This window comes from Pezoporus flaviventris, unplaced genomic scaffold (genome assembly GCF_033815535.1).
Source record: "Pezoporus flaviventris isolate CSIRO_AGI_PZ_B2104156 unplaced genomic scaffold, CSIRO_AGI_Pfla_v1 ptg000002l, whole genome shotgun sequence".
NCBI lineage: Eukaryota > Metazoa > Chordata > Aves > Psittaciformes > Psittacidae > Pezoporus > Pezoporus flaviventris.
The window spans coordinates 20906417-20920552 of record NW_026892550.1 but is presented as its reverse complement, the minus strand read 5'-3'; the positions used below and the strand labels follow the sequence as shown (position 1 = coordinate 20920552).

The following is a 14136-nucleotide window of genomic DNA, read 5'->3' as shown; positions in this document are numbered from 1 at the left end:
CCCTCATTAATCAAGTGTATGTTCTTGCTCAATATGTTCTCAATAAAACCACAGGTAATGGACTATAGTTAATGAACTCCTGTCTATCTGCAGTGCTGATGCTAAAAGCCTGAGCAATCCTGGATTTCTACCTTTCTACCACCTCCAGTGCTATTCATCTGTCTGAAGGAACTTCAAGTCTCTCGTACTCCTCTTCAAAGGCCTTAGCTGTTTAGTCTTCTACTCACCTACTTTCGTCTTAACATACTAATCTTCCCACTCCTCCAACAGACACCCCTCTGTCCTCTTTAATTCTATTTACCCTAAGGTGGGAATATATTCAGAATTTGTAAAGCCACAAAGTATCTTTCACTCCAAATTCTGAGTCAGACCTGCCCTAACGTGAGAACTCTACCAAATACAGCCCTACTACAGATTTATCTATGCAGATACAAAGAACTGTAACTCCTGCAGTTTACAGAATTATTTTAATTGTAAAACCAGTTGTTTGGGGTTTGTTTGGCTGCTGTTGTTTTGCTGGGTTGTCATGCCCATGCTCCTTCCCCCTTCCCCCCCCCCCAAAAAAAAAAAAAAGAGAAATAGACTAAGTGCAATTGTCACCTAAGTTTGGATGTCTAAGACTACTGGGTAAAGAGTTCATGAGAGTCTGCTGTGTCACATAGGTGGCAAAGGTCCAATTTCTAAAATTTGTTTCTTCTGAAACTAAACATAAGCTGCAGCAACATGGTGTTAAATTCTTCATCCTAACTCACTCACTTTTAACAAACAGCTCAGTTTGTAACAAAGGTATACAGTGCACTTCTATGCTTGCAAATTGGGTATCTGCAAAACAGGTAACATCATTTCATCTCTCTTGATAAATATAGAAGTACCGATTAGCTAAAACGCATTACACAACAACAACTCAGGGCACAGTAACAACACCCTATAAAGCATAACTGATTTACTTAAAGGTAAGATTAATCAGAAATCACACTGAATTTAAGTAAAACTGGCAGGGCTTCATTTTAGAAGATGAGAAGAACACTTGACATGCCCGTTATCATTTTGTTAAAACATAGATCCACAAATGCCAATTAGATGTCTACCTCCTAATGAGGAACCTAGCCTGCAAAAAAGTCAGGAGAAACAACCCTTGCAATCAAGGCAAGTTAAGAGCCCAGGTGGAGGGTAGTTTTTGAAAGGACACAGAGCTGTGCGAACCTATGACTAAGTAGTTAAAATAGGCCTCAAAAATTCTGGGTGTTTTCTCCAAAAAGATGTAGACACAGCTGCAAATTTAACAGGAGACTTATTTTGTTATCTCTAATTTCAAACATGTCTAGGGAACAGTACTTCAATCCTTTGTTGCAAAAGAAAATGCACCAGGGATGATCAGTGCTGTGTACTCACCATAATCCTGTAAAATCAAGAGCAAAAATAAGTGCATGAGAAAACGGCAAAATGCATTTACCAATGTATTTATTCAATGCCAAGTTCTGAAACATCTATTCCTTATTTCTGCTCCCTTACATATACAAATTTGGTATTAACTTGACAGGATTTCTCACTTGAATGCTTATGATCGATCTACAACATATTTGCCTTCTAATTTACCGGAACTGACTTTTTATCTGGGGTGGATTTAACTAAACCTGTTTCCATATGTTTTGAGCTCTAAGCTCGAGACCGTAGATTTGGAACCGTACAATGTTTTTCGATTGCGCAGGTTGGCATAAATCCCATGTGTGGTGTATATACACATAATACCTTCACGGTGCTTCAGCAGGACATCTCCTATGAGTAAAGCAAGCAGCATGTAGTAATAGGCTGTTTTCCAACATTATAACTACAGTCTGCACTCAAGAGGTGAAGGATATGTCACTGGTTTGTCCCCAATAGGTCACAGCAGCTTTTTGCCAAATCCTACTCACGTTATGAGAGTTACTGTCTCACAGTGGCCTCAAACAAAAGAAGAGACTATTTTTCCACCTTTTCAGCAAGGACACAACTTGTTCCTAAGAAATGCAGACTGAGACAAATCTCACCCACAGCATGCAACATGCACACCAAACTCCTGTCTCACACCATGCAGCAGCAAGCCTGCATGTCACAGTCACAACACTGCAGTGTGGTCGGTCTCTCATCCTCCAACACCTCTCACGAGGCTCTGGATTACAGAGCTAGGAAGAGGTTTCCACAGTGTCCTGTGGTTGGAGGTATCCTACATACCAAAGATCCACCTTACCCATTCCTCCTTCTGAGAAAGGAGCTATCTCTATTTCCCAGTCACGTAGGTCTCAACTCAGGAAAACAGAAATTTGAGAGGTCTGACTGTAGGATTAGATAAAGTTCACAGTGACTCAAGGGTGAAATCCTAGCCCTAGTGACATCAACAGAAAAACTCTCACTGACACGAGGGAAAAGATTTCAGCCCATATCCCAAATGTGAGTGTTTTTTAAGCTGATGAAATTCAGGCTCTGATTCTGTAGAAGATATTTATACACCTTTCACTTCACATATTGTACAGTTCAAACTCAATGGAACCAGTAACATCAAGTAAAGTGACGCTTGTCAGTACATTTTAGTGAGATCCAATCTCTAATTGTAAATACAAGCTTAAGATCTTACACTGTAGTGAAAAGTTTCAAACAGCACAAAAGCAACTCCAGTGCTGCTTGCTCTGGTGTTTTTTTTCTTTTTACTTACTTTTGTCTGATCGTCAGCTTTAAATACATAGCAGATACTTTGATGACTTGCTGCTCCATCCTTTATCAGACAAGCAAAGTAGCTTGGATCATGGCTGTTGTGTATCAGTTTGTGGACATGCTGTGGCTTGTATTCAAACAAATCTGAATAATTCAAAGGGTCCCACTGCTGGATTTTCCCAGTGTCTGGTTCACATCGCAAACTCTCTGGTGAAACATACAGTCGGATTTGGCTGACACTAGGTTCTTCTTTGGAAGCCTTTGCACTGAGCATCCGGATCTCTGCCACAATCCAAGGCAGCATTGACATGGTGGTTAGGGAATGCACTGGCAGAGAACCAACAAGCTGGAGTCTGAAACTTGCTGAGAAATCATTTGATATGTGGTGCTTCTTTACTTTGAATGTAATTGGCTCCATTTTACAGTCCTTTACGGAACCTGGACTAATTCATCAATATTTCAGTTCCATGGAATGACTTCTGTATGGTTCTTTGATTAAGGAACAGAAGATTTCTGTAAGGAAAAGAAATAGTTATGTAGGTGGTGGAACCCTATTACAAATGAACTGGTAGTAACACAAATATATGATAACATCAGAAGAGACATACTGATCCTCTACCATGACCTATTCAGCACATTTCCCCTACATTGGACCTTATCATTTCAGATCCAACAAACATAACAGTAATAAATTCATTGCTTAAAAAAAAAAGTCAGTCCTAATTTAAAAGTTGCTTTACAACTCTTGCTAAACCACCTAGTAAGTAACCAGACTCAAAACCACACATTCTTTCTAACCTGTGTCTGTCTCATGGCAGAGGTACATGGATCACACTGGCCTGTTTCAATCCTATTATCACAGAAAAAACTCAGCTGAGCTTTTCTGACCTTCAGGACAGTTGAAGTCAGTGCTTGCTAAGACACATTCACATTTGGGGAGGGAGGAAGGTCATCTTCCTTGTTCATAGGTAGACAATTTTGACTTTGGCTACTAACATGGGGTTGTTTCCTTGGGTACTTTGCCAAGTGATCATGGGCTGTTACCAAACAGACTTTTTCATTAAATAACACCCCAGAAATCTTCATCTGGAAAAGCTAGTAGCAGTCAACTGACTGACTGCTGATAAAACTACCAGATAGCAGAGATAAGCAACAATCTTTACAGCATCTCACTAAAAAAACATGATGATTCACAACTCATGATTACATTTTGAGGCCTGTCAGCCAGCCAGGAATACTTAATGTGTGTCACATTGATGTTGTATCATTTTCATTTCATAAAATACCAAATGGAACCAAGTTACATACAACCCTGTTATACCCAACATATAGTACCACCACTGCTGTTACTACATATTAGTTGGTTTAGTAACAAAATCCAATAACTGCATTTATCTGTCAATTTCATTTTGCAAAATATAGTCTATGAAAATGTAGATTGGCATGTGTTTTAAGTCCTCATTAATTGAACCTGGCTCTCAGCTGTTACATTATTTTTGTGTGAGACTGATGAGAAGCTGACAGGCCTGTAATTGCCTGTGTTTAAATTCCATGACACTAGTTTACCCTCGGCCTTCTGAGAATTTCCCATGAAAAGACCTATTAAAAACAACATGAGCAGTCTGAAGAACTCCTTATGAAACACTTTCAATTATATTTGAACAAGTATTTAATAAATGGCATCTGTTTACTGTGGCAACAATATTTCGTGTCTTCATCTACAAGCATGATCAAAAATAGCAGTATTTTTCTCGTGAGTTTTCATCAAACTGTGTCCTTTATTTGTCCTTATAAAATATTTTCAAGCTGAGTTTTTAACAGTGTTTCACCTTGTTGAAAATGAAAGGAAATTTAAGATGGAAATTCATTTTGAACTAAACAAGGTTTTAAAATACAACCAATTTACAAATGTCCACATGGGGGAAAGTGTTTCTATAGTAAATGGCAAACTGTAAAAGCAAGAGAACTGCAGAAACCCTGGGGTTGGGTACATTTACTGGTTTGGAACTTCTGCATCTTTTGACAAATGAACTCTGTGGCAACATTACCACTCCCAAGGATGACAAATTTAGCAAGAGAATACAATAATGCAGGTTTTAAAGACACTGTTTGAAGAAATTATTGTAAGTAGCTTTCTAGGTGTGTAGAAAAATTTCTTCAAAAGCCTTTTTATGAACCTGGAGGGGAAGGGGAGAGAGAGATGAGGGAGGTGTGGGGGAAAAAGGCAATGAAAATCCAGAATTTGGATGCTGCGTTTCAATTATACGACAACTCTTTTTCTTTTTTGTTTCACAAGCAAGCAAGAAAATAACCATCTTTAAGATGAATATAAATGCATCAAAGCATATGGGATAGCAGCTTCACAAAGCATTTTTAATACCTGATCAACATAGACTGCTAAACACAATTCTCATTATAGTTTTGCATCTGTCAGGAACCAAAGTGGTCTCTTCTTCTTTGACAAAATATTACAAATTATTTTCTTCTTAACTGTAACAATGAAAAATAGCTCTGCAACTGCAGGGAAGATCATGATCATTCTTAGCTACAATGGTGTGTAGTCCAAAACACAAGGTTTGTAGCTTTTAGTGTTCTCGGTATTTAGTGGCATATACAATAAACTCAGGGTAAGAAAACATAAAAACCCTTCATTCTTAGCTAAAACCAGGAGAAGCGAGCTCCTACATGGGTGATGACCTATTAGCCACGTACCTTTTGTAACCATATTTCTCAGAATTCTTTTGTAAAAAATGCCATTAAATAAAATGCAAGTAAAAATACAACAGTCATCCTGTTTTTTAAATCAACTTTTCAAGGAAGAGAAGTTTCATTTGGATTACCACCATCTACCATGCTCTTTTACTCCAGACCTGCAAGGCACTGCAGCCTCAAATATTAATAAATATCACAATATATTACTTTGCGTGCTGACTCTAAGGACTGACCAGTATGTAAGAAAATTAGTTTGATACTCTGTCATACTTAAACAAACACTGTGCTGCTGGAATGTATTTAACATAAATGCAAAACTTCTTGGCATTCACCTCTCAAACAAAATAAACACCTTACAAAGTCAACAGCATAAATACTCCTATGTCTGTATTTATTATTTCTAAAGAAAAGCAGTTCATACTAAATCAAAGCAACTAACTAGAAGTCAGAATGCTAGTGTTTTATTTTCTTTCCCAACATTAAGAGAGGCTAAAAGTGCAGTTTCTCAGGGCACTAATTTAGCAGTATCAAAAGGTCTCATTATCTAACCCATATCGTTCTGTACGCTACTGTTCTGCATGTTTCTTCTCCCTTTTCCAGCCATTCTTTCCTTGTTTACTCCTCCTGTCATCCTTATCCTAATTTACATGCAAAGGCCATCAGAGATTACACCAATTTCATGCTGCCAGAGTTAATGTCCTTTAAGTTTACACCAAGGACTAGGTTTTACTTCCAGACCATGAAGTATTTATGTACATGACTAATATAGACCTAAAAATAGTTCTGTACATCTTAACAGGCCTATTCCCAGCCATAAAATTAAGCACACATTATGACTGAAGAGTGTCTGTGCTCTGACCCGTTCACGTCTCCCCCAACTCCACCACTTGGAATTTTGGCACCTTCGCCCATGTCTGGTTGCCACCACTCAGTTCATCCTCTTTAAAACTTGGCTGCAGGTGCTGTACCTGTTTACTACCCATATTAGTACAGTAGGCTTCCAAGTGTCTCACTGATTAATTCACAGCTTCTTTAAAGCAAATGCTTATTTTGCCTTTAATCCAAGAGAGAATAGAAAAAGAATAAAAATAAAGCCACCCACTTGTTTATTTCCACCTAAACTTTGATCTTCTGTTGACAACTTTAATTGCCATTCAGCTCAGTTATTCTGGGCTGGGAGAAGATTGCCAGACTTGGCTTTGCACACAGGCTGAATGACTTCCGTTGTTCTCCCAGTTCTCACAGACTAACTGGGACAGCTCCTCTTTCTCCCTTCCATCAGCATCTTCTGAGGGATGTGAGGTCGGCTGATGCCAACCTTACGAAGTTTAACCATGACAAGTGTAAGGTCCTACACCTGGGTCAGATCAATTCCAGGCACAGATACAGGTTGGGCAGAGAAGAGATTCAGAGCAGCCCTGCAGAGAAGGACTTGGGGGTGTTGGTCGATGGGAAAATGAACATGAGCAGGCAATGTGTGCTCACAGCCCAGAAAGCCAACCGTCCTGGGCTGCATCAAAAGGAGCGTGACCAGCAGGTCAAAGGAGGTGATCCTGCCCGTCTACTCTGCTCCTGTGAGACCTCACTTGGAGTATTGAATACAGTTCTGGTGTTCTCAACATAAAAAGGACATGGAGCTGTTGGAACAAGTCCAGAGAAGGGCCACGAGGATGATCGGGGACTGGAGCACCTCCCATATGAAGATAGGCTGAGAAAGTTGGGGCTGTTCAGCTTGGAGAAGAGAAGGCTGCATGGGAACCTCATAGCAGCTTTCCAGTATCTGAAGGGGGGCTATAGGGATGCTGGGGAGGGACTCTTCATTAGGGCCTGTAGTGATACAACAAAGGGTAACGGGTTAAAACTTAAACAGGGGAAGTTTAGATTGGATATAAGGAAGAAATTCTTTACTGTAAGGTTGGTGAGGCACTGGAATGGGCTGCCCAGGGAAGTTGTGAATGCTCCATCCCTGTCTGTGTTCAAGGCCAGGTCAGACAGAGCCTTGATTGACATGGTTTAGTGTGAGGTGTCCCTGCCCATGGCAGGGGGGTTGGAACTAGATGATCTTAAGGTCCCTTCTAACCCTATTCTATGATTCTATTTCCCTTGCTCTTGCACTCGGAGCTGAGAAGAGCTTGAAGGGCACTCCTCAGCTAACAGCTTTGCTGCTGTCTGAGAAATGCTAATATTCTCCAAACTGTATCTTAATTTTGCCACTGTTTAGCCTGCTTCAATTTATCTATATTTGCTCCATCAGCATAAAAACAGCCAGGCAAACTGTAGCACATGTGATATTTACATAAAGCATGCTAATAAATTTTACCCCACCTTCTATACTAGGAGACACCAGACCGACTCACTAATGTGAAAAATATACATAGGAACATACGTGTGCTCTTTGTCCCCAACTTCTCTTTCACTGTGATTAACCCAGCCACTTCCCATAAACAGGGAGCAGTCTTAGAAAGCACGCAACACTACACTGACAGCCCTGTAGCAAAATCTGATAGTGTTTTTCATCAGGCTCTTCTTCTCCCAAATTAAGTTGTATTCTCATATTTTAATGTCACCAGAAACTGAGAGGAATGCCTTCAGAGAGAAGTCAAGGTGATGGCGGGACAGATACAAAAATTAGTACTTCTGCCATTCTGAACCCCAGGTACTTGTCTAAGAAGCTGTGCATCATGCAAGATGGCACTCCTCAAAACTCAGCTTAAGACTATCACAAGGACTGAGGACAAGATACAGGCTCTGGGTGCCATTCAGCTAGATAGGGACAGGTAAGCTTTGAGTTTAGGAAGGAGAATCTTGTGGGGTACAGAGAACAGACTGTGTTATTAACCTGGGAGGGTGGGGCACTGGAAATCAGGTTTTGGCAGCTGGGGAAAAACGATGTAGATTTGAGATAGACTCAAACAAATACAGAAAAAAGGCAAAGAAGGGAGAGAGGTTGATCTAAACCGAAAGAACAGACACAAATTAAAGGAAAAAAAAGTAGAAACTACATCAGTGGTAAAGAGTTACCCTTCTGCTGTTTCTTCTGGACAAAATATAGTACAGATATGCAGCCAAAAGTTCAGACTCATGTTCAGAATGTAGGTAACTACTGAGCTAAGCAATCTTTCACTCTCCTCCAGCTTGTCTCCTGATTTGGTAGCATTCATCTGGAGCTGGAGTGCTGGGATCCACAGGAGAACTGATGAGTTTATAAGATGTGTCAAGCAAGGAAGCAGTCAGAGCTTCCACACTTCAATGATTAAATGAACTTGACCTATGAACTGTTGAACAGAAAGATCCCAGCTTCCTCAGTTTATCTGAGGAAGATGCAGTTCATCTGAGACAACTGTGACTTACTCCCTCAGACTGCTAACATGACAGCAGGTTTTTTCTGTAAGACAGTTCTTATTTCTCTTCTCTAAGAAGCTAAGCAAAACTTCCAACCATATAGCAAGGTCTTGTGAAAAACAGGTAGTCTTAAAAAGCACGAATTTGTTCAGCTCTTCTCTGCACAACTTTAGTGCTGAAACCTGCTCGCAAATGGAACTGGAGGCACTGGTACCAACTGCACCCCACCACTGATTATTTTAGCAGAAATATCATACTACTTAAGGATTATGAGGAGCCCTGGCCTGCAGCCAGAGCTCTGGAATGCAAGCCAGAGCTAAATACCACTTCTCTCTTATCTCTGACCCTGACAAAGATTTACATTGTCTTCACTCATGCTGACAGACTTCTCTATCCACCTAGCAGGACATATATAAAAAAACACAAATGAGAATATGTATTAGGTATGTCAAGATACGTCACTGCTAAGAAGTGGTCCTTTTATGTTTCCATCAATATGTATGAAATTACTCTCTTATCTACTATCACAACATCATTCATTACACTGTTGTATGGGGCATCTAGTTGTAAGCTTTACGTCTTTTTTTTTTTTTTTTTGGGGGGGGGTGTTTCAAGCAACTTTTTTGGCCTGTTTTCTACAGTTAGATAAGATAGTTTAGATACCATAACACAGGTTGCTCTCCATTTTCAAATAGTTCTTATTTAACTGAAACTGATAGTTGGAATCACGACACAGCCTTCTGTTGCAAGATGTTCTTTTTATCTCATAGCTACTTATTATCTGCTGTTTCCTTCTGGAGCTATGGCTTGCTGTGTGCAAGAGCCGGTGCAAGTCCAGAGAACAATTCACCCCAGAAATTACTTTTCATTTCCTCTTTCTTTTTTTTTTCATACACATGCATTAAATGCTGACTTATGACAGATTCTTTTCAATGCCTTCAGCAACTTCAGACACGACCCTGAAAAATGTTTTACCACATACTCTGAGCAAGCCATTTGGCTTTGTGGTAGGAATCACATACAAGTTTATGATCAACTATCAAGTTAAGAAAATAGCTCACTGTTCCCACCCTTGACAACTATGTCCCTAATAGAGTCCACAGAACTTAATATACTTATGACTGAGGTCTTCTGAGTCAGCCTCAGATGGACCTGGACACAATATTGGGCTGTTCTACCATTGCAATGCACTGTAAAAGAAAGCTTGTTAGGTAAACAGCATTCTGAATGCCATACCTTTTTTTTAATTCAATTGCATATCCACAGCCAAATACTTGCATCCAACTTTTCGGTTAATCAAATTATAAAGAAAAAAAAGTGTTGAGTCACCCACGTACCACTCAATGTGTTTCACATTCCTTCCAGCTTGTCATTTTTCTTACCTGCAGCATTTCTACTTTTCCGTTTTACCTATGACCATCAGCATTTACACGAAACAAGCTGTGACGAATTTCCATTTTGGCATTTACAAGTGTTAAGAGGATAATCACAGTTATTGGCTCCGAGGTATTTGCTGTTAGGGAGACGTATATATTTATTAATTTTTACCCACGATGTTCCATTCAATCTCTGGGCTTAACAGCAGACACAAATTCCACCATCTGCACTCCTAAAGGTTCAGATCCGCTGTATTAGCCTCTCTCCCAAGCACAAACACAGGTTCGAAGCTCCCAGTCTTTTCAAACTGCACTATAAATAACCACACTTGTTTCATACCTCTCGTGAGCACAGTTTGAAGAGATCATTCTCGTGTTAATTTCGTATGCGAATTTAAAGGGCCACCAAAATAGTGCGCCAGCGTGTGAGATTTTAAGGTTAATCTCAACCGTGCTGCTGTAGGAGAGGTTAGTTTCACCCCTACGGAAAGAGTCGCTGTGTTGCTCTGATAAGGAGCAGGTTCTGGGAGGACTTACACTAAGCGACTGTGCATTGATGGCAGATGCAGGCAAGAGTGAGAAAAAGAACTAAAAGCAGACGGTAGCTCATCAGGTGAACGGCACGTTAAATTCAAGCAGGTCTTTCGGTCACTCCGACTAGAGACCTGCTCTCCCAGCTCTCTGTGAGCTGAGAAGCGCGGCACCGGTACCCCAACGTCCCGGCTCCGCTCCCGCCCGCTCCGTCCTGCCCCACGCAAGTACTGTTCCCAGGCTGCGACTCCACCGGGGGCCCGTTACGAACCATCGGAGAGGAAAGGGGGAAGAGCGTCCGCCCTCGCTATCCCCGCCGCCGGCACGGAGTGGGGCCCCGACCTCCACCCGCCTCGCAGCCGTTTCCTTTCGGCCGGGTCTGCCTCCTTCTGCCACCTCAGGGTCCGGGTACAGAGCCCGGCCCGGCCCGGCCCCGCCAGCCCGCAGCCGCCCCTTGGCGGGGTGCCTCACTTCTCGCCTCAACTCCTTCACTTCCTCAAAGCTAAAAGCCGCTCTCCCTCTCCTCACCCCCCCCCCCCCCCCCAAACGCGGCTCGGCCCCGCCAGCGCCGCTTCCCCGGGCCGGCCCTCAGCCTGTGTCCCCCACTGCCGCCCCAGCCACATCCCGCCAGGCCTGGAGCTGGAGCTGGGGCTGACCGGCCGCCTCTTACCGCCGCAGGATGTGCTCGCTGCAAGGAAGTGCCTTTGGCGGGCAGCAGCCGCGGGCTGTCAGGCGCCGCCGGCCCACCTCCCGCTGAGGGGCGAGGGGCAGAGAGCCGCCAACGAGCCGGGGGAGGGGAGGCCACACCAGCGCCTCAGCGCACCGGCAGCGCGGGCGGCCCGGCCCGGCCAGGGGGCTGCTCTCCGCCTCCTGTTGCTGTCCGCCCCGGTCGGGACGGGGCCGAACGGGCAGCCCCGCCTCTACCTGCCGGCGGTCCGGGCGGGGGAGGTCGAGCCGCACGACCGGCAGTTGCCAGTAGCCGCCTCCCCGCTCCCGCCCAGCCAGCGCGGGCGAAAATAGCAACAGGCGGCGGGTCCCCCGCCAGGCCGCGTGGAGAGGGACAAGCTCGCGACAGGGGCTGCCGGGGACCGGGGGGTACCCATATCGCGACAGCGGGCAGGTGAGGCCCCTTATCCCGGCCCGTTTCATCCCTCTCAAGGAGCATTTCGGCGACGCGGCCCCGTGTGCCTGTCACAACCTCGGAGCCTGTCAACTCCCACAGAAAACATGTCGTTATCGTCTTGCCTGGTGAGCCCGGGAGGTTGGCTGAAGGTGCGGGCGCGGAAGGTAAGGCGGGAACCGCTCTCAGGGGGAAGTTTCCTCACAAAGCTGGAACTAGCCCCACACCTGGAACCTGAGGTGGTCAAGTCCCACTCGGTCTGGGCCCAGTCTTGCCCATGGAGCAGCCTTCCACAGGCTCAGCTTCTCTGAATCGCCTCACACCTTCCTCCCACCTCTTCCACACATGCATACATATATTTATATAAAATCACTGTAGTTGGCACTAGTTGGTCTATAAGTTGCCAAAGAGTATCTGGAAACCTAATTGAATACTCCCCTGTGAGTGCTCTTTCCAGATGATCAAGGTACCTCACATTCCCATTCTGCAAACCACTTTTACACTCAATTAATTTCAAGTCATCTTGGCAGTAGGACTTCTGATGTACTTACTTTTAAGCCTGTGCATATTTCTAGAATCAGAGCTTTCTCAGGGAAATTTGCTCTGCTGCTGCATGTGTCCTGTTCTGTGAGGGAAACAGTCAAGTAAGCTGTCAAACACAAGCACAATGTTTCCCCAGATTATGAAAAGTCACATTTTGGTATGTAAACACGTCCCTACTTGCAAAGTGTGTGGTGGCTGTATCTACATGGCTTTTGCTTGCTTGTTGATTGTTGATACATGAATTGAAGTGTGAAGCAGCAGTTCCCTCTGAGCGCTTGTTCCCAATCTTCACTCAGTTCATGGTTTGCTGCTTCTTCATACATGGGAATAGGTATGAATGCCTCTTTTAGTGACATCCTTTACATTCCTTAGGAATGGGAATGCCACCTCTCTGCAAACCATGTCTGTCTTAGTTTTTAAACCATCGCAGCTAAGGACAAGGCTTTTACTGTAGTTATCACCCGCCAGCCTCAGTATCTGAGACAAGTGTGTCCTTTTGCTCATTGCAATCCCTGCTGCCTTTGCATTACATGACTCTAGTCATGTTCTAGGAGACAGTGAACTGCAGTCCCACTCGGACAGCTCCAGCACTTCAGACAAGGCTTATACATTACCAGATCTTTTTGCTGCTTCACTGGGTGACTTTCAGAAGGTGGTAATGAAACAGAAAAGGATCCTACAATACTATTTCTTGCTGGTTGGGAGATCCTTGAACCACAACAGAAGTCAACACTAGAGCATCACAAATACAAATCCTTTCTTCCTCCTCCTCTTTGATAGCTGGGAAAGAAATAAGACTGTGCTTGAGCTTGCTGACAGGGCCCTCTTATTTTTCTCATTATCTCTGGCTCATATATTTTAATTCTTTGCCTAGCAGACTTTTTCATTCAAATATGCATGAGATATTTCCTTACAGTTGATAGGAGATGAAAGAAACCTGGAGTATTTATATTTGGCAAACACCTTGAAAAGCTGTTCAGGAACAGCCAATTATCTGTTTAATCCCACCAATTCCTATAATACTTAGTAAGGTGTGGTAAAAATATATTATCTGAGTGCTTCAAAATGAAAGTAAATTTTGGTATAACATTTTGTGATAATTTTATCTACCTAAAATTTTCCAAGTAATAAAAATACAACATCTGTCAATGGTTTTAGAAAGTATTAGACTGATGTCTGCCACCAGCTCAACAATAGATGAAAACAGCCATAGTAAGAACAACATAGGACTACTGAGATAGAGCGGAGAAACACACAGGTCACAGTAAGCATCTGGAGTAAACTCCACCATGTTCAGCTGTGTACATGTAAGTGACCATTCATTTCAGTGCTGGTAATAGAGACTTAAAACAGTGCTATGACAGAAATCAAATTGTTTGTGGAGAGGTTTAGAAACAATGCACAAGAAAAAGTTTTAAGATGAACCAGGTGAAACAAAGAGCATTTAGGTATGAACACACTTTGGTGTGACTGGTGATAGCAAGGAAAAAAACAGCTCTCATGGATAAAAGAGTGCTTCTGAATAGTCATGTGGTAAAGCTGCAACTGAACTATATGGTCTGTCCTTGCAGTAGGAGGGTATTTCAATGTTCCATAGCTCATGAGCTGCATAAGGTGATACGGATATGCAAAAGATGGGATTGTGCATAAAGTCACCTTCTCTTTGTGTTTTTAGCACCTATTAGGTCTAAAAGATGTAGTCCTGCATTCTCACAATTCAGCATCCACACTTTCCTGAAGATAGGTATTTAAATGCTCTGTCTTGTTACATCTGTTTATCCAGAATACAGGAAGATAAGTTTGTTTCTTAGTTAGCTTGAGTAT

At 42.8% G+C, this 14136-nt stretch overlaps 2 protein-coding genes across 8 annotated transcripts in view; both read right to left on the bottom strand.

Annotated features, from left to right (window-relative positions):
- The window catches only part of TBC1D1 (TBC1 domain family member 1), a 92395-nt gene extending 89175 nt beyond the window's left edge, over positions 1-3220 (bottom strand). For all 7 annotated transcript variants that reach the window (XM_061470760.1, XM_061470799.1, XM_061470780.1 and 4 more), the window contains exon 1: positions 2690-3220. In XM_061470760.1, the coding sequence (XP_061326744.1) occupies positions 2690-3106 (417 nt within the window). In that variant the 5' untranslated portion in view covers positions 3107-3220. The remainder of the gene's footprint in view (positions 1-2689) is intronic.
- CUNH4orf19 (chromosome unknown C4orf19 homolog) overlaps positions 1-14136 on the bottom strand; it is a 266923-nt gene that overhangs the window by 126726 nt on the left and 126061 nt on the right. The window lies entirely within an intron of this gene.